The 18,489-nt window shown below is 43.5% G+C and overlaps 2 protein-coding genes across 3 annotated transcripts in view; one reads left to right on the top strand and one right to left on the bottom strand.

The window, feature by feature from the left end:
* Positions 1-337: 337 nt before the first annotated feature.
* On the top strand, positions 338-801 carry LOC130358048 (histone H2A, sperm-like). Its single transcript, XM_056560848.1, has one exon. It carries the CDS (start codon positions 348-350, stop codon positions 765-767), a length of 420 nt encoding a protein of 139 aa, XP_056416823.1. The 5' UTR covers positions 338-347; the 3' UTR covers positions 768-801.
* A 12,156-nt stretch (positions 802-12,957) lies between these two features.
* Positions 12,958-18,489, bottom strand: part of TOMM70 (translocase of outer mitochondrial membrane 70) — a 52,822-nt gene continuing 47,290 nt past the window's right edge. The window contains exons 12-13 of one of the 2 annotated variants that reach the window (XR_008889063.1): positions 15,564-18,439; positions 12,958-15,457 (exon numbers count right to left, since the gene is read on the bottom strand). Coding sequence is in view for 1 of the 2 variants with exons in the window: in XM_056559295.1 (XP_056415270.1) it covers positions 18,286-18,439 (154 nt within the window). In the remaining variant the exon portion in view is untranslated. Of the gene's footprint in view, positions 18,440-18,489 lie in introns of both variants that reach the window. The other variant, XM_056559295.1, reaches the window with a different exon arrangement.

The following is an 18,489-nucleotide window of genomic DNA, read 5'->3' on the forward strand; positions in this document are numbered from 1 at the left end:
TTCGGGTTTGCAATAGTAAATGAGGGCCAATATTTCATTTAAACCATAGAAGAAAATACTTGTAGGGATATAAACCCCACAAAGATCTACACTATTAGTAAATCGGGGCCAATGTCTTCTGTGCACTGTATCTAAGGTTGTTACATATCTGTACAGAACACGTGTTGTGTTTCAGGAACTGCTACTGCTCCCTCAGGCCATATTCCAGTGAATAAAAGGAGTGGTCTTCCACATGTCATGGATGTGCAGAACACTTTATCAATTGAATTAACTTCATTATATTTGTGTGGTTGTTTGTTTTAACCAATTTCTTTAAACATTTTACTTATTAGCTAAATAATCTGATAATGTCTGGTCGTGGCAAGAAGGTCCAGAAAGGTCCAGCAGCTGGTAAGGCCTCCAGATCCTCCAAGGCAGGGCTCCAGTTCCCAGTAGGCCGTATCCACAGGTTCCTGAGGAAGGGAAACTACGCTGAGAGGATTGGATCTGGAGCCAGCATCTATCTAGCTGCCACCCTGGAATACCTGTGTGCTGAGGTCCTGGAGCTGGCGGGAAACGCAGCCAGAGACAACAAGAAATCCAGGATCCTGCCCAGACATATCCAACTGGCTGTCAGGAATGATGAGGAACTGGCCAAGCTGTTTGATGGGGTCACCATTGCAGAGGGAGGTGTCCTGCCAAATATCCAAGCAATCCTACTGCCAAAGAAGACTGGAAAAGGAGCGTCCTCACAAGAACCTAAAGCTACAGAGTCTCAGGATTTTTAATCAAACTTTAATACATGTTGGACTTTGCACCATAGCACTTGTTATGTCCGTGTTGGGGGGGGAAATGTTCCCTGATGTAGAAGATTTTTTATTGTATCTCTATTAAAATTTTTATACAACATTATCTACTCTCTAAATTGTTCTATTTGCTATAGTCCTGAATTACCCCCCCCCCCCCCCCCCCCCCCCGCTTGCACGGGTATTGGTATCCTGAGGCAGTGGCTGGTTATACAAACGTATGAATGGGACTGTCCAGAGATCTTTCTATTTATCATCTTTTACATAGGCTGGTACACATGACAAGGGGGCAGGGCCAGTGGGGGGGGGGGGGGGTAGCCTGGGCAATTATCCAAAGTAGGGGGGGGGGGGTTTGCTGAACAGCTTTGTCTATACTCTTACTACTGCATTTTGTGCATATCTTGGTCAAAATCCAGTAGTGTAAGCATAGACCTAAGGCTGCACAGAGCCCATAGACAGTGTTCTACATTGTCTGCCAGGACCTGTGGTGACATATTCTATAGGCTAGGACTTTCCTGATGTAATTGCAGATACACTTACTTTGTATCTGTACATTGGACATAGAAAAGAACACAGCTCATATTGCTGCCTAACCAATGGGGAACCACTAACAGACTGTGTGGGTGTGATTTATTTTTAACCCCTTGAGGACACAGCCGGCTTTATTTGCTTTTCCTTCTGGTCTTAAGGGTTTGTTCACATTGCCATTTGGGCTCAACTTATATGGAGCTCTGTCAAGTCTGTCGGAAAAAAATAGTGCATGTGCTTCTTTCTGGTAAATTACCAGATTCCCAACTTAACCCATTCAAGTCAATGAGAACTGTCAAGACCCAGTGGAGTCCATTGCGCTCTGTCCACTTCTTGGGGCAAAAGTCAGTCATACAGGCCCAAGCACAATGCCAATGTGAACTTTAGTCTAAGAGCCATGATTCTCTTCTCCCCCCCCCCCCCCCATGTACTAGTACAGTGGTCCCTCAACATACGATGGGAATTCGTTCCAAACGACCCATCGTTTGTCGAATCAATCGTATGTTGAGGGATCCGTGCAATGTAAAGTATGGGAAGCTGTACTCGCCTGTCCCCGTCGCTCCGGACCAGGTCCTCACCGCTCCCGATGCTGTCCCGCTGCTCTGGGTCCACTTCGCGATCCTCCGGTGTCTTGCGCATCTTCTGCCAGGTCCGGGCCTCGCTTTCTGGTGACGTTATTACGCTGCTGCGCCGGCGCGGCGTGCGTAGTGACGTAATAACGACGCCGGAAAGCAAGGCCCGGACCCTGGAGAAGATGCGCAAGACACCGGAGGATCCCGAAGTGGACCCGGAGCAGCGGGAATAGGTAAGCGAACCTGCCAGGGATGCTTAAACTGCTATCTGATAGCAGTTAATGCGATGGCCCCGACATATAAAAGCATCGTATGTCGATGCTGACATCGACATGCTGACATCGACATGCGATGGCCTCTGAGAGGCCATCGTATATCGCTTTTATCATATGTCGGGGCCATCGTAGGTCGGGGGGTTACTGTACTCAAAAGAAACCCACATTTTTTTTTTTTTTTTTTTTTGGGGGGGCAGCCCAGACATGGTAGATGAAGGAGGAACATTTGCTGGAGTTCTCCTCCTTCAGGGTGTGTTCATACGCTCTAACTAGTGGCAGGTTTCCCTGCAAGTTACACTCATTCATTTAAACAGGTCTGCTGGCAGTCTGCAGTATCTTGCCACTATTGTGCACTGTTTGTGGGCCCATACAAGTGAATAGTAGGGTAACTTGCTGTGGATTTCCTGCTGCGGGAAAACTGCTGCTGGTTAAGTGTGTAAGTGAACCCTTAAATACAGAATATTCACTATAGATCTTAAATTTGGACCCTATGATAGGTTTGTTATGGCCTTGGATGGATTTCTCCATTGGGCTCTTAGGCCGTATTCACAGGGGGAGCGGATGTTTATCAATGTGAGGTAGTATAGATTTTACCCCGGTTTGCTTGGTGTAGTACTTTAGTTTCTCAATTTATGAAAATGGTGCCAAGACTTGATAAATTATGCACAATTATAGAAACTAGTGAGCTGCAGAGCTAGGCTTAAGCTTTGTGCTCTGGCATCTCACACTTGCACGTGTCCTTAGGTGGTGTAGGCTTTGCTAAAAACTTCTAAATTTGTGCAAATACAGTAGAGTGCAAAGGTGGGCATTAGAGAACTATTAGTGTGAGGAATAAAATGAGCATTATTACTGAGAAGAGTGCTGTTTTAGTGAGTGGTGAGGGTGCGATGAGGGCAGATGGCATTACCCCTTGTGTTCAAGACTCCAGGGCATGGTTTAACCTCTAAATCACCGGAAAGTATACTGCTGGATCCTGGGCTAGGCATGGGCGGGGGGGGGGGGGGGGGGGGGTGCAGCAAATAACGACTCCGACAAGTTAAAGAACAGCAGCTATAGTGAGACAGAGGTGACCAGTAGTGATGAGCGGCATATGCCATATTTGAATTCGCAATATTTCGCAAAGATTTGTCCCATATTCGTAAAATTCGAATATTTGTGACGTCTTTTTGAATTGCGAAATTTCGCTCATCTGCGCATGCGCGCTATATCATCATGCAAGGGACATTGCTAAGCTCTGACAACTGTGCTTGCAGAACTCTCATTGGCTCACAGGCATAAGTAGGGCGGAATTTCCACGAATATTCGCATTGCGAATATTCGCAATGCATAAACCTTTCTCCTCAGTTTCATCCCTGGGTCTTTAATGACATGATACAAGCATTGCATTTATCAGTCAAAGGAGATCCCTACAATGTGCTCAGTTTTTAAAACGGTTTGAAAAAGACGAATATTTTAATTTTAATCGCAAAATTCGTAATTTGTGACGAATATTCAAATTGCGACTATTCGTGAGCAACACTAGTAACCAGTGACTTCAGAGACCTTAGGGCTCGCTGGGACTTGGACAATTTGATGCAGGACCACGCTGACTTGACACAGATTAATCTTTACTAACTTGACTGGGACTGACTAGACAGACTTCACCCCATTTGTAGCTTACCAGGTTTTGACGTTCACCTGTGGGGTAGTGGACTTGAGGAAACATGGCTTTAGGCCTCCTCAGGACACTAGACATTCTCAGGAATTGACTTTGCTCCACTCAGTAGATAGACTGAACTAGCTCCACTCAGGGTTTATATGGTGGGAGACTCTGGAGGGGTCACTGGTACCTTCCTTGGTTACAACAAGTCATATACTTTTTTATTTTTATTTTTTATTTATTTTTTTAGCAAAGTTTTATATACAGTAGATAACCACCACCTGTGTTAACTATCTAGGGAATACCTTGACAGGGTAGCAAGGGCACAGGGGTGCAACCCCTGTACTGGGCAACCACAAACTCCCCCTCTTAACAGCCGTCCTCAGCAATCAGTCCTGGAGGGCAGACTAACGAAGTGGCCACTGAGGCCTGGCAACAGTAGATACAGTTCCAGGGGGAAATTTGAGATAATGTCCTTCACAGGGCTGTTGAACAGATGAATTTGGGAAGAGTCCATGTGGCATTGCACTTAATGTCCTTTACACACTCATGTGAGAGTATTGATAACTAGGATTATGAAATAAACATGTGAAATCTTTTTGGTCTTTCAACTGCATGCTTAGCAGATATTTGGATGGGATTGGGCTGCCAAAGGCTTTCTACCCGAATGCCTTTGCTAATGGGGCTCTTAGGCTATAGTTACTTCTCCCCATAATATTATACAAGTAAATACACTTTGTGTGGAAATGTTTCTGATTGTAAATGTGTTTTTAAATAAAAAAAATGTATACTACATTTATCTAATATCTAAACTGTTCTATTTGCTGTGGAGCCATTAAATGGAGTATTTGGTAAGAGCTGGGTTTCGCCCTAGTTGCACAAGTATTGGTATCCTGATGCACTGGCTGGTTATACAAATACATGAATGGACAGTCCAGAGACCTTTTGTAGGGATCTTTTTATAACTAGGCCGGTAACATGACTAGGGGGCATTCTCTACGTCTAGAGGAAAGTTTCACCATAGATTATTTACTGCAAGAGCAGCGAGACTATGGAACTCCCTGCCACAGAAACTTTTTTTTAGTGGGTCAATCTGTTAGACAAGACTAGATTTCTAGAATTGGACATTTTATGCAGGGATTTATTCTAACCACCATATTTTGAGCTTCCTAGCATGAGGCATATGCCAATTGCCCTATTTTTTTTTTTTTTTGGGATCAACAGTCGAGTTATAAGTTGAACTTAAATGTCTACAGACTATAGATGATTGATTTTTGCTTTCATTGCCAAGAAGTAAATCTTGCAAAGGTGGAAGAGCTGCTGGAAATGTGCCCCCCCCCCCCCCCCCACATTAATTCTAGGATTGCTGACCTATTCTGGTGATAAAGCTGTCAATCTTGTAATTCTGGATTTTGAATGTCAGCTCTTTGTGCTGATTACTCAAGGGCCTTCACAAAAAACTCAAATGTCTTATGGACATTGCTATGTGCGGTAATAACAGAAAAGGGCCTTTCTATATGCTTTTATTTTGTGGCAATTTGTCAAATGTCTTTGTATTCTCCAGTATCAACATTATCCTTCACTGGAAATAAAGGGCCTACTCCACACTCTAAAACCCCAGAATCTGTTCCTGTACCTCCATCCTCTACCAACTTCTTATAGTAGACAATATGTAATCCTGCAGGTATCATTCTCTGGGTATCTGCCAAATGCAGACTTGTCCATCAGACTGCCAGATGTGAAATGTGATTCTTCACTGCAGGGAACACGGCCTACTGCTCAAGAATCCAGTGGGACTTGCTTTTATACCACTCAAGCTGTTGCCTTAAGGGGTACTCTGGGGAAACTTAGCTGATTCCCCCTAGCTACAGGATAGGGGCTCAGCTCCTGTTCTTATACTTACCAGTTCCCAAAGTACTTCAACCACCACCTTCTGAGACTAGCAGGAGTGGCAGCCTGTGTCGCAAATAACTGCCCGAGGGGATGATCCTTACTCCTGATCACCTTGGAAGAAGGCTGCTAAGTATCTGGGTCAGTAAAGGGGATCCCTCCGTGATCAGACACATGCCCTATCCGGTTGTCTTTGAAAACTCTTTTCCCCCCCCAACCCCCCCTTTTGTGAGACCTATATTATTACTGAGGGGTGGGTGGGGTGTTAAATTTGGCACACAGCAAAAAAAAAAAAAACACTTCAGAACACCATTTTGTATGATTCTCCTTCTCTACAAACCAACCCATTTTTTTTTTTTCTTCTCACTTCAGATCAGTGTATGAAAAGGGCTACTTCGGAGATGACCATTTTTTTTCCCCCCGCCAATTATCACCCCACCACCACTGGGGTACCAGAAAGAGCCGGTAACAACAGGCCCGGAGTGTGTAAAAATGTATTTAACCCCTTGGGGACCAAGCCCATTTTGACCTTAAGGACCAGAGCATTTTTTATTTGCAATTTTGAGCACTGTCACTTTAAGCATTAATAACTCTGGGATGCTTGTACTTATGAATTTGATTCAGAGAGTTTTTTTCCTGACATATTCTACTTTGTTAGTGGTATATTTTCGTCGATACTTGCATCATTTCTTGGTGAAAATTGCAAAAATTTCATGAAAATTTTGAAAAATTTGAATTTTTTTTAACTTTGAAGTTCTCTGCTTGTAGGGAAAATAGACATACCAAATAAATGATGTATTGATTCACATATACATTATGTCTACTTTTATATTTGCATCATAAAGTTGACGTCAGTGTCTTTACTTTTGGAAGACACCAGAGGGCTTCAAAGTATAGCAGCAATTTTTCAAGTAAATTTCAAAATCTGATTTTTTTCAGGGACCAGTTCAGTTTTGAAGTGAATTTGAGGGTCTTTGTTAGAAATACCCCATAATGGACCCCATTTTAAAAAACTGCACCCCTCAATGTATTCAAAATGACATTCAGAAAGTTTAACCCTTTAGGTGTTTCACAGGGAAAGCAGCAAAGTGGAGGTGCAAATTCAAAATCTTAAATTTTTTTTACACCAACATGTTCTTGTAGACCCATATTTTTTTATTTTTACAAGGGGTAAATGGAGAAAAAGCCCCTAAAATATGTAACCCAATTTCTCTCGAGTAAGGAAATACCTCATATGTGGATGTAAAGTGCTCTGTGGGTGCACTAGAGGGCTCATAAGGGAAGGAGCGACAATGGGATTTTGGAGAGTAAATTTTGCTGAAATGGTTTTTGGGGGCATGTCACATTTAGGAAGCCCACATGGTGCCAGAACAGCAAAAAACACACCACATAACATACTCTTTGGGAAACTACACCCCTCAAGGAACGTAACAAATGGTACAGTGAGCCTTAACACCCCATAGGTGTTTGATAAGTTTTCAATAAAGTTGGACGAGAAAAAAAAAAAAACATTTCACTAAAATGCTGATATTACCCCAAATTCTTCATTTTCACAAGGGGTAATAGGTGAAATGTCCCCCAAAATTTTAAACCCAATTTCTTTTGAATAAGGAAATGCCTCATATGTGGATGTAAAGTGCTCCGTGGGTGCACTAGAGGGCTCAGAAAGGATGGAGCGACAATGGGATTTTGGAGAGCGAATTTTGCTGAAATGGTTTTTGCGGGGCATGTCACATTTAGGAAGCCCCTATGGTTGCAGAACAGCAAAAAACACCCCACATGGCACACTATTTGGGAAACTACACCCCTCAAGGAACGTAACAAGGGGTACAGTGAGCTTTTACACCCCACAGGTGTTTGATGACTTTGAATTGAAGTTGGACATGAAAATTATTATTTTTATTAACTAAAATGCTGCTACCCCAAATTTTTCATTTTTACAAGGGGTAATAGGTTAAAATGTCCCCCAAAATTTGTAATCCCATTTCTCTCGAGTAAGGAAATATCTCTATGTGGATGTAAAGTGATCTGCGGGTGCACTAGAGGGCTCAGAAGGGAAGGAGGGACAATGGAATTTTGGGGAGAGTATTTGGTTGGAATAGAAGTCAGGGGCCATGTGCGTTTACAAAGCCCCCATGGTGCCAGAACAGTGGACACCCCCACATGTGACTCCCATTTCGGAAACTACACCCCTACCACTACACAATGGGTATATTGAGCATTTACGCCCCACTGGCATTTGACAGATCTTTGGAACAGTGGGCTGTGCAAATGAGAAATTACATTTTTCATTTTCACGGACCACTGTTCCAAAAATCTGTCAGACACCTGTGGGGTGTTAAGGCTCACTATACCCCTTGTTGTGTTCCGTGAGGGGTGTAGTTTCCAAAATGGGGGTCACATGTGGGTATTTATTTTTTTGTGTTTATGTCAGAACCGCTGTAACCAGCAGCCACCCCTGTGCAAATTGCCAGTTTAGGCCTCAAATGTACATAGTTCACTCTCACTCCTGAGCCTTGTTGTGCACCCGCAGAGCATTTTACGCCCACATATGGGGTATTTCCGTACTCAGGAGAAATTGTTACAAATTTTGGAGGTCTTTTTTTTTTCCCTTTTACCTCTTATGAAAATGAAAAGTATAAGGCAACACCAGCATGTTAGTGTAAAATTCAGGGCTGTGGAGTCGGTAGATAAATGTTCCGACTCCACAGTTTTTGTACTTCCGACTCCCCGACTCCTCTGTATTAATATACGAATGTATTTATAAAAAGCTGTTCCACCAAGTTCTTCTAAGCTCTTCTAGCAGAGAGAGGTAGTTGGGCAGAAGCTGCTGCCTTCTCCTTTTTGTGTGCTGATCTGCTGCTGAAGATAGGGCAGTGGGAGGATCCAGGAAGGGGCATTTATTATAAAACATGATTTCCCTAGTAGAATCCCATAGTCATGTTTAAAGGGGTACTCTGCCCCTAGACATCTTATCCCCTATCCAAAGGATAGGGGATAAAATGTCAGATCGCCGGGGTCCCACTGCTGGGGCACCCCGCTATCATTACTGCACAGAGCGAGTTTGTGCTGTGCGTAATGATGTGCGATACAGGGGACGGAGCAGCGTGACGTCATGGTTCCACCCCTCATGGCATCACGGCCCGCCCCCTTAATACAAGTCTATGGCAGGGGGCGTGATGATCGGCATGCCCCCTCCCATAGACATGTATTGAGGGGGTGGGCCATGACGTAACGATGCTCCGGCCCCTGTATTGCCCGCCATTACGCGCAGAGCGAACTCTCTCTGTGCAGTAATAGCGTGGTGCCGCAGTGGCGATCACGGGGGTCCCCAGCAGCGGGACCCCAGCAATCTGACATCTTATCCCCTATCCTTTGGATAGGAGATAAGATGTCTAGGGGCGGAGTACCCCATTAAGCTAACAATCGGAGTTTACAAGTTTTTTAGCCTTAGCTGAATGGCAGCAGTTTTTCCAATGGTTTACAGCTTCATTCTTGAACTATTAACCCTCCATTCCCTTCACTTATACAAGTGTCTCTAGTCCTACATAAAACATATTTACTTAATCCCTTATCAGTGAGAGGCTAGGTTACCCATGGGTTCCCTGTAACAGCAGAACACAACACTATGGAAAGTATAATTATTGCCGCTCCTAATTGTGCGTTGCGTGCCATATAGTGAAGCACATGAAAAGCATGCTTCTTCACGGTCACTTAACGTGTTCGTTTTGCGGTTACGTGAGGCACTACATTCATTGGTCTTTATTCTTACAGTAGAGAAGTCATTAATTATAACTTGTGAATTGGGACATTTAAACTTGCTTTTTTTTTTTTTATTCCAATCCGACTCCAGGTACCCAAAATTTGGTCCGACTCCAACTCCTCGACTCAGACTCCACAGCCCTGGTAACATTTTTTTTTATTTTTCTACGCTAACATGCTGGTTTAGACCCCAACTTTACCTTTTCATAAGGGATAAAAGGAGAAAAAGCCACCAAAAATTTGTAGCGCAATTTCTCCCGAGTACAGAGATGCGCCATGTGCATGTGAGGCCTAAATTAGGGATTTTTTATAGGGGTGTACCCAGATGCAAGCGTTACACTTGCCGCCTCCTCCACCAAAAATACTGTACGCCAGTTTTCCCCAAACAGGGTGCCTCCAGCTGTTGCAAAACTCCCAAAATGCCTGGACAGTCAATGGCTGTCCGGCAATACTGGGAGTTATTTTGCAACAGCTGGAGGCTCCGTTTTGGAAAAACTGACGTACAAGACGTTTTATATTTTTAGTGGCGACAGTGTAAGGGTGTAGTGTATATGTAGTGTTTTATTCTTTATTTAGGGTTAGTGTAGTGTAGTATAGTGTTTTTAGGGTACATTCACACAGGCGGCTGCAGCGGAAAGTTTGCCGCATCTCAAACTTGAAGCGGGAAACTTGCTGTAAACCCGCCCACGTGATTGTACCCTGTATGTATTGTACATTCACATGGGGAGCGAGGAAAACCTCCAGCTGTTGCAAAACTACAACTCCCAGCATGCACTGACAGACAGCTAGAGGCACACTGGTTGGGATTGGGAAACACCGAGTTAGGTAACAGACTACCGCAGTGTTTCTGCACCACTGTCAGTTTCCTAACTCAGTGTTTCCCAACCCATCTGCCTCCAGCTGTTGCAAAACTACAACTCTCAGCATGCATGGTCTGTCAGTGCATGCTGGGAGTTATAGTTTTGCAACAGCAGGAGGCACACAGGTTGAGAAACACTGAGTTAGGAAACAGACTGTTTCCCAACCAGGGTGCCTCCAGTTGTTGCAAAACTACAACTCCCAGCATGCCCAGACAGCCGAAGGGCATGTTGGGAGTTGTAGTTATGCAACAACTGGAGGAGAATAGTTTGGAGACCACTGTGTAGTGGTCTCCAAACTATAGCCCTCCAGATGTTGCAAAACTTCAACTCCAAGCATACTCAGGCATGCTGAGAGTTGTAGTTTGGCAACATCTGAAGGGCCAGATGTTGCCGAACTACAACTCCCAGCATGCCTGGACAGTCCTGGCATGATTTGAATTGACATCTGGAGGGCTACAGTTTGGACACCACTGTATAGTGGTCTCTAAACAGTGCCCTTCCATATGTTGCAAAACTACAACTCCCAGCATGCTGAGACTGTCCAGGCATGCTGGGAGTTGTAGTTCTGCAACATCTGAAGGGCCAGATGTTACAGAACTACAACTCCCAGCATGCCTGGACAGTCAGTGGCTGTCCAAAAATGCTGGGAGTTGTTTTGCAACAGCTGGAGGCTCCGTTTTGGAAACACTACCGTTCGATACGTTTTCATTTTTATTTGGGGGGGGGGGGGACAGTGTAAGGGGGGTGTATATGTAGTGTTTTACCCTTTATTATGTGTTAGTGTAGTTTTTTTAGGGTACATTCGCACTGGCGGGGGTTTACAGTGAATTTCCCGCTAGGAGTTTGCGCTGCGGTGGAAAATTTGCCACATCTCAAACTTGAAGCAGGAAACTTGCTGTAAACCCCCCCGTGTGAATGTACCCTGTACATTCACATGGGGGGGAGGGCAAACCTCCAGCTGTTGCAAAGCTACAACTCCCAGCATGCACTGACAGACCGTGCATGCTGGGAGTTGTACTTTTGCAACAGCTGGACGCACACTGGTTGGAAAACCTTCAGTTAGGTTCTGTTACCTAATTCAGTATTTTCCAACCAGTGTGCCTCCAGCTGTTACAAAACTACAACTCCCAGCATGTACTGATTGCCGAATGGCATGCTGGGAGATGTAGTTATGCAACAGCTGGAGGTACGCAACTACAACTCCCAGGATGACGAGACAGCTGTTTGGGCATGCTGAGAGTTTTAGTTTTGCAAGATCTAGAAGGCCACAGTTTAAAGACCACTGCACAGTGGGTGGGCAGAGCGGTTGAACGGAACTTTAACCCCCCCCCCCCATCTGCTATTGGTCGGTTGCTTCTGCCTGACGAATAGGAGGGGTGGCACCCCTGCCACCTAACTCCTATCCCTTCAGGATTCCCCTTATTTTCTGGGTCACCGGAGATCCGTATGACCCGGAATCGCCGCTGTGAATTCACCGGCGATATGCTGTGATCGCCGACATGGGGGTGGGAGGGTGCAGGGGTGTCTCAGGACCCCCCTGGGCATTGGCACGGGATGCCTGCTGATAGAAATAAAGGTACGCCCTTTGTCCTTAAGTACCAGGGTGCAAGGGCGTACCCATATGCCCGTGGTCCCCAACAGGTTAAGCCTTTGGCTGCCTGGGCATGAGGGTTGTAGTTGACCAACAGCTAACTAATTATTTGCTGGGTTGGTGCACAGCGCTCTGCCCAGCATGATTTTACAGTAAACCAGCAATCTATACAGAATGCTTGTTTACACAACTTTTGACATATCAATCAGGCATGTCAAAAGTTGCAAATTGCAATGAGTCTCAGTGCTCCGCTACCCACCTCCCGGTGGGAAATATGAAATCACGGCACTGTAACCTCATATTTCCCGCCGAGATTGGTTGGCACAAACCGACCAATCACGGCTCCAGGTGGGGAAAAATGTAAATCATGCTCTCTAAAGGCAGTTTTGTGAGCCAGGTCTGGGATGGCTTAGATTTGAGGTGTTTGGGAGAGGTTTGCAATTTTTTTGTGCAACATTTGCACTTTATAAACTTGACCACTGCAAAGTGAAAAATGAAATTTGCTTTTGTAAGATATTTGTAGTTTTTTTGTGCTTACAGCCAAAAGTTGAAATAAAAAAAATGCTTAGGTGCATGTGCGACATCTCATGTGCCAAATATAAGCAAAACAATATCTAAATACCATGATAAATCTCTCGTCATATCTTAGCAGTCACTAGCCCTGCTTTGAACTGATCGCTACAATGATGGCACCTAAAGTTGACCGGGGAAGAGCCAACAAATTCAAGGCATCGTATGGCAATGCACTGAGCTCTGGTATGACCCATACTACTACCAACGTATGTCTATGAAGATCACATGCTTGTGTGCTTGACCTTATGCATATGTTTTCAATGGGTGTGGATGACCTAACTGAACTCAATTTGGTGGGGTACACTCTCATACTTTTGGCTATATATTTCAAGTTGTTGGGATTTGTTTTTCTCACAGATGAAGTATTGGCAGCAAGAGAGGTGCATGGGCTGATATATTATGCATTATCAGAAATTTCCGAACACATCTTTTACAATGGAGGAACGGCTGGTTCCCAAGCAAAGAACACAATACAAGTCAAGCACTTATGTTGTAATATTTATTGTTATAGATTTTTTTTCTGTAACTGTGAGGGGGAGGAGAATCATTTACAAAAAGAAAAATACAGACAAATTTGCTTTAGTGCACTTTTAAACAGCAGGCAGAGAGTCTGAGACCTGGAATGCAGCACACTGGATTCAGCTCATGCTGTGTCTACATATGGGAGAAGTGAATGGCACAAACATTTAAGAAGCCATGCAAATAAAAAAATCGACAAACTCTAGATCTTATCTGAAGGCATAAATGCTCTATTGTAAACAATGCAGAACATTTGTTAGAAGCCCTTATTTTATTTAGACGAGGTAAGACTATGGGCTCCGGGTATGAAACTATCTCAGAGAAAAGGTTTCGGAATTGTACTGGAAGAAGAGGATGAAGACTATGGATGACTTATCTCAGACAGTTCTGGTGGTTGAGACCTGAGATGTTCTACTGATTGAGAAATATAAAAAGATTAGTCTATTATGTGCTAGGTGGTCATAGTGATCGCTGAACATGAGGTCGTGAGAAGGAAGCCTATTGATTCTTATGTCAAAGTTCCTGAACGATCCCCACGAGCTGGCGCTTTACCCCCCGACTGGACGTAGAAATAAGGTTTTCTATAGATCAATCTTTATCAATACAACCCATATATTACTACATTACCCATACAAAAATTGTCATCTTTTAATATTGTCAAACCTTATAAACTGCACAAATGGCTTCAGGTGACAACTCCACACTCACCTAACAAAGTTTGAACTAATGGAGGAGAACATGATTTCTTTTATTGGTTTGCAGTAGAGATCAATGAACTTTCAGTACGAAAATCCTAAATTGTATCTCAGGCAGTGACCGTCGATTCATTTTAGCTGGGAAAAAGTAGTTTGGATTTCCAATTGCTCTAATTCCCTGGAAAAGTCTAGCTTTTTCCAGGGAATTGGAACACTTGGAAGGTCACCACGGCTCTTATTATTCGCAATGGGAGGCCGCGGGTCAGTTCACACTTCGGAAGTTCAGTGAAATGACTTCAGATGAGGAATTTGATCCCACTGACGTAATGAACATGTACATTATTGTGGTGGAATCTGCCTAGAAAAGCCCATTTGTCAATTAGGGGTTAATTTTGGTGGCAAATTCAGCACAGCAATGTAAACATACCCTATGGCCGCTCATCTCTTGCTAGCAGAAATACAGCCCAACTTAATCTGTCTCTATAGAAAGCAAAGTTTGATGGGACTGTTCGATGCCCCTACTTTTGTGTCAGAAAGAACCTTTACCCTGGAGTTTTAGTAAGGCTATGCTCACATCACAGAATGTCCGCACAGAAAATCTCAGCGCGGATATTTCGCAGACTGCGGGCCCTAGCATAATTTGCCGGCGCTAAGACCGCACAAGAATGCGCGCACAGTCTCAGACTGCTATGCATTCTGTGCGGAATCTGCAGAAAGAATGAACAGGTTTATTCTTTCTGCTGGCACGGAAAATGGAATTTCTGCACCAGATGTTTCATGCCGTGTGCAGAATCACATTGAATACAATGGGACTATGCTGCTCCGGTGGAAATCCAATGATTATAGTGATTATAGTAGCACAATCCATGGCGCTATTGTGACCAGTTTATGTTCATTGCCACCAAACTCATGTATTTCCTACCTCGCATCATACATTATAGCTATGGTCTGTTAAAGGGGTATTCCGGGCAAAAACATTTTATCCCATATCCAAAGATGTCTGACCGCGATCTCCCTGCAGCACCCGCATTCTATACGGGGACTACGTCTCTAGTTTCGGAAACCTCCGGGTCTGGGGACGTGACGTAACGTCATGCTTCACCCCCTCCATTCATGTCTATGGGAGGGGGCATGTCATGACGTCACGTCCCCAGTCACGGAAACCTGGAGGTTTCAGAAACTGGAGATTCAGCACCCGCATAGAATGCGGGTGCTGCATGGAGATCGTGGGGAGTCTCAGCAGCGGGCCCCCCACAATCAGACACCTTATCCCCTATCCTTTGGATAGGGGATAAAATATTTTTACCCGGAATACCCCTTTTAAGTGCTACTATATAGACCCCCCCAACCCAGCCTTTCATACCAACTCCATCCATGTTTTACTAAAAAGCAAAGTTTCACAATGTTAGAAACGTTACTTACTGTTCCTTAGACTGATATGAGAGACATTGACCACATTCAGCCTCATTAATTACCCACCAACCATCTAATGTATGGGGGGGGGCTCCCGACTCACTCCGGGGGCAGATGTCAGGAAGAAAAAGGATCAGACACTATAGATTTCTGACATGTTGTGTCCTTTAGATCTCAGGGAAGATAAGCTGACCATAAGGAGTTTGGATGAGCGTGTAAGTGTATCACGGAGTCTGAAGTAAGTCTCATACAACTGTAGAATTTTTATTCTCTCCCCCCCCCCCCCCCTCAAGAATGTTTCAGTGAGACGTTATGTGAAAGTCTATAGTGAAATACTAAACCAGTGGTCTCCAACCTGCGGACCTCCAGATGTTGCGAAACTACAACTCCCAGCATGCTGGGAGTTGTAGTTTTGCAACATCTGGAGATCCGCAGGTTGGAGACCACTGTACTAAACCAACACACTACATAAAAAAAAAAAATAGTTTTTGCTGCCCCCTCCAAACTGTTCATTTGCCCCCTTACAAGATTTGAATGCATGTTGCAAACTATGAAAAAATAAATAAAAATAAAAAAATAGCTTGAAATGTTTTGTTTCCTTTCCTCATATGAAAACAAAAACAGTGTGAAAAAACGTGTGTAAAGAAGGTCTTCGGGTACATTCACACAGGTGGATTATCTGCAGAATTTCGGAAGCAGATTTTGCTACTATTGACTTCAATGGGTCAGCAGAAAACGCCCAATAGAGGCAGTTTTTTTTCTTCAGACCCATTGAAGTCAATGGTAGGAAAATCTGCTGCGGAAATTCCGCAGGTAATCCGCCTGTGTGAACGTACCCTTTAAAAGAGAATTCAGTGATCTATTAAATGACGTACTTTATAGGGGTTGTATTTACAAAATCCAACAAAATGCTTTTCCCCTTCAGAAAAAGCAGTAATGCAGTTTTTCCCCAGTCAAGTTTAGAGGATCTGAGCTGAGATACCAGACACAACCATGTACATTTTTGGCGCTATGCATGGAAAAGAAGCAGACTTTTTTTTTTTTCCCTAATCCTGGACAACCTAGCGCTCCAAAATAGAGCAAAATAGTGCCAGTGTTTTAGTATGATCTGCTTAATAGAATAGAAACCTTTCAAATTTAGAATTTCTAGAAATATTTTTTTCCCCAGTAAGAAAACCAAACCGAGTCCAGTTGCCGTAATGAAACATGTGTGGAACCCAATGTTCCTTCAGACTTTTTACATGCGTTTATTTGCCCTGAAAAAATGTTAAAAAATAAAAATACCCTTTCCCCTTTTAATTCACTTTTTGTGTGGCCTCTTTTCTCCCACAAATACTGTGTATTGTCTTTCAAATATCTTCTTTTTACAGGTCATGTGATGTGATTTTTTTGATCATGTGATTTAAGGATTTCTATGAGAGGGGAAAAAAGCACCAGAAAAACACTCGTCCACACATTTTATTCCCTAAACTTTTTAATGTATATAGGTCTATAGAAGGAAAAATGACACAAATCAAGGTGGTGGGTTGGGGAGTGTTAAAGGGGTACTACGGTGGAAAACAATTTTTTATCATATCAACTGGCTCCAGAAAGTTAAAACAGGTTTGTAAATTACTTCTATTTAAAAAATCCTTCTAGTACTTATCAGCTGCACAGGAAGTTGTATAGTTTTTTTCTGACCACAGTGCTCTCTGCTGACACCTCTGTCCATGTTAGGTACAGAGTCCAGAGTAGAAGCAAATCCCCATAGAAAACCTCTCCTGCTCTGGACAGTTCCTGACATGGACAGAGGTGTCAGCAGAGAGAACTGTGGTCAGACTGGAAAAAACTATACAACTTCCTGTGGAGCATACATCAGCTAATAAGTACTGGAAGGATTAAGATTTTTTTAATAGAAGTAATTTACAAACCTGTTTAACTTTCTGGAGCCAGTTGGTATAACATTTTTTCCCCACCTACCCCTTTAAGGAAAACAAGAAACTGTAAAGCACCCAAAAAAATTGTACTCAAAAGATGCCAAAAACTGCAGTGTAGGTACAGCGTTTTATACTTCCTGTTCAGTAGGGTGCTTCCTTACAGTCTCGTGGGGTCAGCGTTCATTGGACACTGTCAGGGTATGTTCACACTACGGAATTCCCGCTGCGAGACCCATTCACACTGCGGAATTTAAGCGGCGGACAATTCTGCCGCTGAAATTGTTCAGCGCAAAGAAAGAACATGTTAATTCTTTGCACGGAAACGAGTACTGCATAGCCGTCAATGGTGACGGCACAGTGCCGCGCGGTCCTACCGCCGTCGTCGGCTGCCAGGCTGAATCTACGCTCGCGGAATTCTGTGAGCGGAGATTCCGTTCACACTCCGTAGTGTGAACATACCCTCAGTGTAAGAACAAGAGGAATAGAGACTTCCAGCTATAAATGTATCGTCTTCTAGGAGGACCAACAGCTGGTAATACGTTCTTCTAGGATGGCAATGACACAAAGCTGATACACCGTCATTTAAGTCAGTTTATTTGTGGTCTAATTTTTAATCACATTTCATGTTCAGGCTCTTGGGGGGTCTCTCGTGGCTCTTTCCAAAGGAATTGCCAATTGAAAACCTAGAAGAAAAACCTGACTTCTAACCCAAGGGTGGTGTAAAGGTCGTGCATGCGAAGGATTTATTTATTTCTCACAGCCGGCAACTTAAAAAAAGAATAGTTTGTTTTCACTAATAAAAAGGAAGAAATAAGTCTTGTGTGATCAGTTATGTACAAGAGGAAAAGGACATATAACAGTAATGCAATAAAGGAGAAAACAAAAAAACTAAATAAAAAGTACCAGAAATATTTAAAAAAAATTAATTTAAGAAGAATTACTCACACAGTATCCACCCATTCCCTGACAAAACAGAAATGAACTCAACTCAGCAGTTTTATTTGCATGGCAAACCATGTCCTCCTGTTCTCATGCAGTGGTGCCTTTCTCCTTGACATCGACAAGGAACTCATTCCAGACACCCTCATCCCACAATATCAAGAACATCTAACAGAAGGGATGAATGACAACACCACAAGCAGAAAAACAAGGGTCCGCCATTCCACTTTTTTTTTGTTTTGGATGCAAAACTTTCCTCAGAGAAATTACTTGTCTTAAAAGATCAATATTTTGTAGCTATCACATTTGCTCATCGCTGGGAGTCCATTTAAAGTGTCGGAGGCTTCAAGCCATATTTCCTGGCGACTTCTGTCTGGGCATAAGCGGCATCACATAGTGAGTACAGGTGGGCCATTTCCATTTCAGACTTCGCCAGGTTAATGGCTTTGTTGAACATATCAATGGCTTTGTCCAAGTTGCCCCTGGAACAGAAACAGGGTATGGTTGTTGCCAACAGAGCCGTTCATATTAA

This window comes from Hyla sarda, chromosome 2 (assembly GCF_029499605.1).
Source record: "Hyla sarda isolate aHylSar1 chromosome 2, aHylSar1.hap1, whole genome shotgun sequence".
Classification (NCBI taxonomy): Eukaryota; Metazoa; Chordata; class Amphibia; order Anura; family Hylidae; genus Hyla; species Hyla sarda.

Coding starts and splice junctions, on each gene's coding strand:
- LOC130358048 (XM_056560848.1), top strand. CDS start 348: ATGTCTGGTCGTGGCAAGAAGGTCCAGAAAGGTCCAGCAGCTGGTAAG.